This window comes from Parasteatoda tepidariorum, chromosome 9 (assembly GCF_043381705.1).
Source record: "Parasteatoda tepidariorum isolate YZ-2023 chromosome 9, CAS_Ptep_4.0, whole genome shotgun sequence".
NCBI classification, from domain to species: domain Eukaryota; kingdom Metazoa; phylum Arthropoda; class Arachnida; order Araneae; family Theridiidae; genus Parasteatoda; species Parasteatoda tepidariorum.
Genome location: NC_092212.1, coordinates 20,707,745 through 20,718,998, shown reverse-complemented (window position 1 = coordinate 20,718,998; position 11,254 = coordinate 20,707,745). Strand labels below are relative to the sequence as shown.

At 28.7% G+C, this 11,254-nt stretch overlaps 1 protein-coding gene across 4 annotated transcripts in view; it reads left to right on the top strand.

Moving 5' to 3' along the window:
• The first annotated feature begins 214 nt into the window (after window positions 1–214).
• Window positions 215–11,254, top strand: part of LOC107445236 (dipeptidyl peptidase 9) — a 57,288-nt gene continuing 46,248 nt past the window's right edge. For all 4 annotated transcript variants that reach the window (XM_043039556.2, XM_071184733.1, XM_071184732.1 and 1 more), the window contains exons 1-4: window positions 215–436; window positions 2,992–3,070; window positions 4,808–5,307; window positions 9,448–9,619. In XM_043039556.2, coding sequence (XP_042895490.1) covers window positions 4,810–5,307; window positions 9,448–9,619 — 670 coding nt within the window. In that variant the 5' untranslated portion in view covers window positions 215–436; window positions 2,992–3,070; window positions 4,808–4,809. The remainder of the gene's footprint in view (window positions 437–2,991; window positions 3,071–4,807; window positions 5,308–9,447; window positions 9,620–11,254) is intronic.

Genomic DNA, 11,254 nt, shown 5'->3' with positions numbered 1-11,254 from the left:
GACACTGCATAAATTCCACACTTCAGGGATGTCAAGAGGCTTCAAGTTTTCATGCAAAAAATGCATGCAAATTCAGAGGTGTGACTGATAATATTAACTAATTAGTTTCGCTCTCACCTCTGCAAATTCGCATACGCGATTTTTTTCTCAAGCAGTGTGAATTGCTTACTACTCTTAAGGCCACTGTAGTCTTCACTAACAATTTTACCTCAAAGTATATCCTGGATGGCAACAAGGTGTCATTTCCAATAGCTGTTTTCATCTTTTATTTACTAATTTCAGCTGTCTGTAAGTTGATAATATATTTTTAAGAAGAGAAAAAAGAACCTTTATTAATTGAATGTAAATCGCAGGCAACAGAAAATTAAATTCTCTAAGATGCCCTCTCGTCACTTAAGTGACAGTTTTCCAAACTATGGCTTTCATCCATAAAAAAGTAATATTTGTAGGATTTTCAAATCTTTAGTTTTTATAAGTTTTGTGCTTGATCTATTTTCTTTTAAAGCTTTAATATGGTCTCGGATTCTAAGAACTAAGTTCTTTATAATTATTTGCTATAATCATGAATATCGTCACAATAACCGATTGTGTACTTTTTATATTTGTTGTAAGTGCTTCGTTATATGCAAACATTTTAATCATTGCATGCTGTGATTCCAAATAAATTTGAGATGAATTATACACGATCCCAATTGAATCTTTTACATTTGTTGTTCAGGTTGAATTATTTTATAACCTGTTACTCATAATGTAACGTTATTAAGGATATCGTGAGTTCATACCTATTAATTACCATTTCCGATTTACCTTGCTTTTTTTCTGATTGCACCCTGTGATATATTCTATTACAATTCACTTTATTATAATTTTTTTCTTTTCATAATTTAAAGTTTTCTTTGTCCATTTTTTGATGTTTTCATGAATGAAATTCTTTTGGAAGCCAGTGATGTGCAATCGAGACAAATTAGTTAAGTAATTTTTGCAGAAAACATTGTTTCTCGTGAAAATAATATATTTTTTGTTAAAATAAACCCATTGTAAAATTTAAAAACCAGAATGGATGCAAAAATAAGAAATTTTAACTTTGATTTTGTCTTTAGAGATTACCACTCTTCAATGATAGATATAGTACAAACACCTGCACTCGACTGACAAATTTCAATAAAACGTCTGTGTGAGTAGTATAAAAACCAATAAAACAGAATAAAGTAAAATAAAACAATTTAAATAACCAGGGGTCTGTTTAGAAGAAATTTGGGTTCGCTAACGGACCCTTCTCAAAATAATTTATCTTTTAATCGGACCCTTCACAAATTTGTTTATTTTCATTATTGTATTCTAAACCCTTCCCAGGAGAATGGGGGTAAAGAAAGACAGATATAAACGAATTAAGTTTTGTCTTCAGCAGACACTTCTTCCTTTATTCGTCCGAAATGAATATTCTGCTTTCAGCAGTCTAGGCTAAATACCAAATATTTGTATGTTGCATCTCTAACTTAGTAGCAGCAATTGCTGTTCATTTTTTAAAATCATTTTTTTTATTATTATTTTACAGTGTTGAGCATAATCTTGTATCTCTTTACAATCTAAAAAGTCATTGAAAAAGTTTTTTGTAATAACAGGACCCTATTTGCACAAATTCACAAAAGCAGGACCCTGGTTGAGAGAATTTGACTTAACGTTTATTTTACTTTCACAAATTACGAGTAATTTTTTCACAATTTTACAAAAACTGACTTTTCACAAAATGTCTGGACAGACCCCTGATAACTTTTCTTCTATTGCGATACTTTTTTTTTAATGATTATAATCAGGATAGTAAAAAATAAGTGTGAGAAAAATTTTTCTCTAAAAAATAAAATTTTACATTTAAAATGAAAGATATTCATTTAAAAAGATAGTGGAAATGTAAGAAAACATCAAATGTTATTTCAGGTTTATCCTTATATTACTGCTCTAGCCTAAGATGAATTCATATTCCTCAATGAATTCATATTCCCCCCAAAGACACTAAAGCAACGCCAACATTTTTTTATCCTCTTTTTCTATTCATTGTTCATTTACTCCTCCCCAACTGTAAAATGACTTGAATTTGCATTTTCTAAAATAATTTAATTAATTATAATTAATAATTTAATTGTAAATTTGTATTTTTATTTGTAGTTTTTTATGGGAAAAAAATTAATCATAAAAAATAGTTAAGATTTACCTTCTGTTAAGACTTTCGAAATTTGTCTAATACTTTTGATAATTGGCTAATTTACTGACTAATAATTTTAAGCTCTTTGCATGGTCCTTGGTTATGAATTGTAGGTAATGCATACTTTAGTTAAGAATTGCATGGTGTTTTATTATTGCATTTATTATCATTAGTTACACCGATTTATGATGTTTCATTAGTGAGAGTACTATGGTAGACTGATCTTCAGACAGGGTTCCCAGTAGATCACCCATGTCAAGCGTCATTGGCTGCGCTCAGTAATTGGGTGGGTAACTACTTTAGTCAGTCTCTGAGTAAGCTAAGGGTGTGAGGTATCAATCCTCGTTAAACCCTTCTACTGTAAAGAGCTTGACTTCACACATAGTTTATCTGGCTACTGAGGTGAGGAAGCTATCTTTGCTGAGGCATGTATTGTAAATTGTAATTGTACATGTCCTGGGATCATCCTCAAGTACGTTTTCCAGACCTTCGGCAGTAGGCCATTGTGCAACTATGATGTGATGTAAATAAAGTACTACTACTATTACTTGTTAATTTCAAATAAAGAAATGTTTTTCTTTTATAACTTAACATATTTTTTATATTTCAATTAAATGTACTATTTAGTTTTGTAAAAATTTTTTTAACAATCTTATTTTCTGATTAATCATGTTTTTTTTTTACTTTTTAAAACAAAAACAAGCATTGTTGATTTTGTATCATAAAAAATTTTCTTTGGGTTATTACAAACAGTTAGAAAGTGTTCTGTAATATAATTTTGTTCTTTTCAGATTCTGTAGTTATTTCCAGTTTCTCAATGATATCATAAAATAGTGAAATATTTCTATTCCAAGTAATAAAAGTCTTCAGGTAGTATAGCTTTTTGCATTCATGCCATTTTATGTATTTTTGTTTGTTGTGCTAGAACTATAAAACTAAATTTATTTGCTTTTTTTAAAATTAATTTTCACATTTGGTTCCTACTTAATTTGTATATTTATGATCATGTTAAGTAAAGCAAAGTATGTCATTTGTTTGTATCTTTTTTTGTAGATTGAAAAAATTATTTGGAGAATTTTTAATATCTTTAGAGTTCTTTTTTTATTTTTTTTAAATTAGAAAATATTAATTGTTAATGATATTTCTTATTAGGATAAAATGGCTTCTGTAAATGCTGAAGCACAAAATGGTCAAAACTGTGCTGCATATGTTAACTAGCTCTTGCAGAATTAGCTTGTATAATTGCTTATATAATTATAATTTTCATATTGTTGCCTCATAAAAAATATAAACATTAAAAGAGGTAACAGTAGTATCAGTATATGAGCAGAGATGTTAAACTTAAAGCCCATGATTCAAAAGTTAACTTTGAATTTTATGACTTGACCCCTTTTTTTAATATTAATAGAAAATATATAAAAGTGTTTTTTTTTAATGAAAAAAAAATGATAAATGAATACATTTTTTAACTGGTTACTCTGCTCTTTTATTCTCTTATTGTTTTAGTGCAAACCTGAGTGTTCAGGCTAAAACTTTCTTGGTCACGGTTGCTCACGTGTTCAGTTCTCTTAGAAAATGTAATTTTTTACAAATTTTACTTATTGCTATGCATGCACTGAGCGAAAAAAAAAGAAAGAAAAAAAAATGGACCACACTGAATAACTTTTGATCTAATGATTGGATTTTCACTTTTTAGGACCCAATCTTAATGGCTAGACGGGTTGACCTCAAATATGCTGATTAATTAGTGCAGACAATATTTTAAGTTACAAAATCAGTCACAACAACGTACTTTTGCTGAATAAACATACCTTTTTTCGGCACATTCTGATTTCTGATCCCTAAAAATATGGGGTAACTGCAATCTGATAAATCTGGTCCCACTTTTGATCAGGAGAGCACTCCAAAGTTTGGACCTCTTAATGTTCATTTTACTTCTTGTGTATTTCTCCATATCTTGAACTATTTAAGCAAATTGAAAAAATTTTTACACTCAATTATGAAATTTATTTATCCAAAGATAATTTCATACAAAAAATAACTTTTAGTAAAGTTTTATTTTTTTATCATTTTATTTAAGAAAGGTTGAAAAAGTTTTGAATTGTAAAGTTTACCAATATATCATCCTTTTTTGCATCATTTTAAAGAATATAATATAAAGAAGAATATAATTTTACTTGACAAAATAAAAAATTGAGTGAAATCAGTTGAATAGTTCTGAGAAATCGAATTTTGAAAAAGTCATATCTTAAATTTGATTTCTCAGGTTCAGATTCGACCGATTTTGCTCAAATTTTGCCATGTAAAATTACCTTCCTTTTTTCTCCGCCCTGTACCTGTTGCATTAGATTTGGATATGAATGCACCTTGCTGACGTTTTTTTTACTTGTTTATATTAGTGCTCTGTATGACATTTTTTAGTTTTTGTGGCCAACTATAGGTTATGCATGCCTGATACAAGCATCGTCGGAATACAAATGTATTCTTCTCTTGTCTTATTTTAATATGTGTGAATAATGTTCAACACAATATAATAATTACATGAGCAGAAAATAGCTATCATCTTCATTTTATTTTATTTACAAAAGCATATTTTTTTCCCTATAGCAATGGATTTACAAGTACCTATCTACCCTGCTGTAGAAGAAATTAGCAATAACCAATCCTCCTCTACAATTCATAAAAAGACATGGACTGAGATGAAGCAGCAGGTTCGAAATGTGAGGAGACAACTATCCAGTATATCAGCCAAAATTCCCAATTATTTTGAATTCAAGGAAATACAAACAGAAAATGAGTCTCGTATGTATAGGATATATTTTTTAAGTACCATATCCTCTAATCGCGAAACAACCCTGCTATACTGTGATGTACCCATGGACTGTGCAAAAACTAAAGTAGAGACATTTCAATGGCAGCCACTTTTAGAATCTTCTTTTCAAATGCATCACTCGCAGGGACATTTTTCAAGAGAAGAACAACTTCAATGGGAAAGGAAGCGATTAGTCATATGGGGAATAACATCCTTTGACTTCCAACCAGCATATGGTAGATTTGTGTTCCCGGCTAATGGTGCTGTGTTTTACTGTGATGATGACTACAAACAGGTAATTCTTGTGCTGTATTTATCGATACATGAACTGGTTTGTTATTTCCATATTTGAGTTATAATGTGTTTGGGGAATGACATCTTTGACTTGCAACATATGGTAGTTTTGTGTTTTCAGCTGATGATACACTGCTTTATTATAACGCTGACTATAAATAGGTAACTTTTGTGTTCTATTTATAGCTACATAAATTGGTTTGTAGTATTTAGATTCAGGTTTCCTATAATATGCAGGGGTCTGTCTAGGTTTTTCTGAGAGGTACCTATTTCGTGAAAATTTAGACATAATCTGTGAAAAATTAAAAATTATATTGAGAGATCAACACAAAAATATGGATTTATCGTTTCTTAAGGGATACAAAAAGAAAATGTTAAGAGAAAGTATTTTGTGAAACCACCGTTTTACCCAAAGTTGAATTTGTGAAGGTACCGATAAATGGTAATAAATTCAGCCTGGACAGACCCCTGATATGTTTGTATTATTATCAAAATATTATTTTTTATTTTAATAGATTAAAAATGAATTATTAAATGTAATATATATCCTTTGATATATAGAAAAATAGATGGTGTATTTAACTACAAAATAAGATTTTTTCGTCTTATTTTCAAACTAAGACTTTTTCTTTAACTTTTTTCATCTTATTTTCAAACTTTTTTCATCTTATTTTCAAACTTTTTTCATCTTATCAAACTAAGCAGATGGCAAGATTATTTTTTGTTTGTTTGATTGATTACTATTTTGTTTGGTACAGTTAAGTAAGCTGATAGGCTGGGATAGCTTGATTTATTGGGCCCCTATTCAAGAGGTTGTGAGTTCGAGCCCCACTGGTCAAAGACTCCCCTGTAGTTAATGGTGACAGGTGCACGTTAAGTCTGTCGAACACAAAGTCCTTCAATTTCCCATTAAAACATCAATAACTCTGGGGGTACTGAATTGGAAATTGATGGTTCTCTGGTTCAGGTCAAAATTATGATCTGTGGATGAATAAATGGATGCATGAATGAATCCACCCTCTAAACCGGGCTGTGACTTGTGTGTGGCTGAAGTTATAGTCTTGGCAATTGATGGTGCCTCTGAAAAACAAGAAATACACCTTCTGCCTTAAATACGCTTGGTTTCACCAAGCAGGCTTACCAATATTGGCAGGTGGCATTAGAAACAACAATATAATATGTTTGTGGAGTAACATACTTAGAGTTGCAATGTCTGATAGATTTGTGTTCCTAGCAAATGACACTTTGTTTTACTGTGAAGACTATAAGCAGATAATTTTTGGCTTGTATTTATAGCTAAAGGAATTAGTATGCTATGTTCATTTTTATGTTTTCTTAACATACTTAAGTTGCAACATATGGTAGATTTGTGTTCCCAACAAGTGGTATTGTATTTTGCCGTGATGATGACTATAGACAGGTAATTTTTATCTTGAATTTATAGTTATATGAATTAATATGTTATGTTTATATTCCTGTTGCCTATAATATGTTTGGGGAATTACATCCTTTGAGTTGCAATATATGGTAGATTTGTTTTCCAGCAAATGGTGCTGCATTTTACAGTGATGAGGAATGTAAACAGGTAATTTTTTGTTGTATTTATGGCTATGTGAATTGGTTTGCTATGTTTATATTATTAAGTGATTTCTTTAGTTTCCTGTAGTTGTTAGCTTTTTGATGCTAAAAATTGGTTTTTGACTTGACATGTGACATTACCTGGTTTCAACGGTCATAAACGTTAAGGAATAAGAAAATGAAAGAAAGAAGTATCATAACATTAAATTTCAACTACATTAAACTGTATATATATAATTAAAATTGATTTTGTTATAAATATAAAAAAATATGCTTTATAATTGAAAAAATATTTTTATCTGAAATTTTTGAGTAAAATATTTTACAAGGAGTTTTTGTCATGATAGTTGTATTTCATAACAGAATTAAAACTGCTGTGTGTTAAAAAAGAAATTTTTTTTTTCAACTATATTTTGTTCCTAAACAAAAACAACTATGTTTTTGTTTAGGGTTTTGTGAATTTATATTTTTCTTTTCAATACATGGTTGTTAGTCTTTAATTTTTATAATGTGGATTATCTTCGATTCTTTAAAATTAAAATCTGTTTTAACAGTAAAAATTTCTTAGATGAAGTGAAAGTTTTAAAAATAATTTTAACACCAATTCTTACTATAACAGCAATTTTAATCGATTTACATTTGCAACAATTTTATGTATGTTAATTTAATGTAATTTTATATGTATATATAATTTCTCATTCATTTTTGCATAATGTTTTTGTTAAATAATATATATATATATATATTTTGTTTTCCGCTATTTTATATTTTTATGTATATATGTTAAGAAATTGTTTCATTGTCATTCTATTTATCAATAATATTTTGTCTAATTTTTTCATCCCTTTCTTGTAAGGTTTTGTAAAATCATTGCTTTCGTTTTTATCCGTCACATTTTGTGTGAAGTTTTTAAAAATTTAATCTTTTACTCTTTTCAAAAAAAGTAAAAAGTATTTTTGAAAAAAAGTATACATGACTTAATTTGTGTACTTAAGGAAATGGGCATAGTTCAATAAATGATCATAGCTTAAGTAATCAAGCTTAAAAAAATAGTCAGCTTGAAATATACATTTGAAAAAACGGACATAGGTAAAAAAAAAATCATTTAAGAAGCCCATCATATATTATATTATATCATAACCCATTTAGGGAAAAGGAGATTGCATATGAATCATTACCCAATTAAGATCTGGAAGTGCACTTTTTCGATCTTTAGCAAGGCATTCAAATTTTTAACAACTTAACTTTTCATTTTAAAATGCTTTCTTTTAGAATTTCAGTAGAGTCCCAATTAACCGAGGTTCCTCTTTAATCGAGCTATTAAATATTTCGAGGATTTTTTTGTTCTGGTTTATTTTTTATTTTTAAAACTACAGACGAAAAAAGTCTGAATTTTATGTTAAAAAAAACTCAGGAAATTTAAATCAAGCAGCTTGATCCGATGAAATGATCTTTAATATCGTCAATAATGAAAATGAATCAAGCGAAGATGATGAAGACAGTGACGATGAAAGTCAACATATAAAAGTCTCTCATACTAAAGCTAAAAGGACTAAAAGCTGTCGAAAGTGCTATTGAATATATAGAACAACAAGAAGAGGCAACACCAGCCTCCCTGTTATTCCCGAAAAATGGTGAAACATTGCTGCAGAAAAGCGCCTAAGTAATGTGAAACAAAAAACGATTAAAGACTTTTTTAAGTAAAAACTCTGCAATTCTCGTAAAGTATGCTTTTTAAGTGTAATTAGGCTAGCTTTTTGCTTATAATATGAATTGTATGTGGTGTACTTGTATAAATTTTGTATTTGTTAAATATATTACATTTATATTTTTATAATCTTACATTTTTATTACATTTTAATAATCTTCGCTTTAACCGAGTTTTTCAGTTATCTGAGTTACTCGTGGTCCACATTAACTCGGATAATCGGGACTCTATTGTTATTTGAAAATATTTTTTTTATAACCCTAAGAGCAACCATGATGTTCTTACTAAAGATTTAATAAAAACCCAGCCTTCAAAACAAGAGCTGCAAACTTTTAAATTGCGTTACAGAAAGGCTATATTCGGATCATCTGCAAAGTTATATCATATGAGTATACAGCGATGTTTTGCAGCACTGAAGTGAATTTTGTCCAAATACCGGGAATTCTCAAAATCGTGGAAATTTGTTATTATTATTAATTGTCAGAAAAGAGAATGTCAATGCTGTATGAATTCACAAAGGAATGGTTGCAAATCAAGCCCATCAAAAAGAGATTACACAATAGCATGACCTGGAATTTGCATGTTGCAGTATTTTATTCAAATATCAAGATTTTAATATCTATGCGGAATTGCGTAGAATAACTGCCTCCCAAAAAGCATGAAACTAGTTTTTTATTTATTTGACATCTTGACTAATTAAATAAAATATTTAAATCAAGAAAATGTTCAGTCCCGATGTTGTAAACTCCAGAGGAGTTTGGATTTTTAACGTTATACTGTATATATACATATATTTTATGATGATTTCTTGTTATTTCATTTTTATATATAATAATGAAACAATTTTAATTTTAGCATCCACCTCTTTATCCCCGTGAGTTAAAAAACACACCTGGTATAAATGCAAGACTTAATCCTCAAATGTGCCCATGGAATCCAAATCTTATTGCCTATATTAGCAACTTTGATATATGGGTTCACAATATCTTGACATCTAGTGATATTCGACTTACATATACAAGAAGAGGTGATATACATATTTTTTTTTACAAATTAAAATTATTGCAACATATAAAATCAATCTATCCTTGCAATTGAAATGAATGTTTTTGTACATATTCAAATGATTTGGTTTTTATTTGTTAAATTTATGATAAATTAATTGAGTATAGATTTTTATAATTTTCAAAACATTAATTTTAACAGAACTAGTATCTATAAGGTTTAATCAATACAGCAACCACAGCTAAAGATGATAAAGAAAATTCTATTGTGTAGTTTTTTTGTTACATATCAGGGGTCTGTTTAGAAGAAATTTGAGTCTGTTAACGGACCTTTCACAAAATATCTTTTCATAAAAACGGACCCTTCACAAAATAATTTATCTTTTAATCGGATCCTTCACAAATTTGTTTATCTTCATTATTGTTTTGTTAATCGAATAAACCCTTCCCAGGAGAATGGGGGTAAAGAAAGACAGATATAAACGAACTAAGTTTTGTCTTCAGCAGGCGCTTCTTCCTTTAGTCGTCCGAAATGAATATTCTGCGTTCAGCAGTATAGGCTGAAAACCAAATATTTGTATGTTGCATCTCTAATTTAGTAGCAGCAATTGCTGTTTATTTTTTAATTTTTTTTTTTTTAAATTATAATTTTACAGTGTTAAGCATAATTTTGTATCTCTTTACAATTTAAAAATTCATTGGAAAAGTTTTTTGCAATAACAGGACCCTATTTGTACAAATTCACAAAAGCAGGACCCTGGTTGAAAGAATTTAACTTAACGTTTATTTTATATTCACAAATTGTGAGTAATTTTTTCCCAATTTTACAAAAACGGACCTTTCACAAAATGTCTGGACAGACCCCTGCATATGTTATACATTTTTCATGTTATACATATTTTAAATCAATGTGTATCATTAATCAACTTCACACTTTAAATAAGCAAAAAGTTTACTATACATTATTTCGCCATTATGTAAATGAAAAGCCAACACTGAAAAATACTGATTATTGCTACAAACTACTGCTTACTTATTAGCTGAATTTCAAATATCTTAAATAGGTACTGAGACTTGGTACTTGTCTAAAACATATTTACTGATTAATCAACAATAGATTCTCTTAAGTATTTAAAAAAACATCATCTTAAAAGAACTTGTAAATATAAGACTGAATTAAAAAAGAAAATAAATGCAGCTGTTATTTCATAATCATAGGGGAAAAAAAAAATTCTCGTAATTTTTTTTAAAGTAAATAATATAAATGATGTTAATTTTTTTCATAGAAAATGAAACATTGCTTATAATAAATATCAGAATGTACCATTAACAAACTTAACAGTTCTAATGGGAAAAAAGTATGCTACCAATTATTAAGTAACTGAATTACCGAGATCGAGAAAAACTGTTTTCTTGTGTAGGAGTGTAAATGGATACTAGTACAAACTGTTGCAGACTTGGCAGGTAAACTTGAAATGGTTCAAGTATAGAGCAAACTTTGTTAAATGAATCATTATTTAATGTAGCATTCCTCCTTTTATATTATATATATTTTTTATTTCCTTCCTTATGCCTATTCCTATTTTCAATGTCATTTTCAAAATTTACTTGCCGTCTAATTTGTTTTAATATCTTGTATATATAAATATATATAGGAT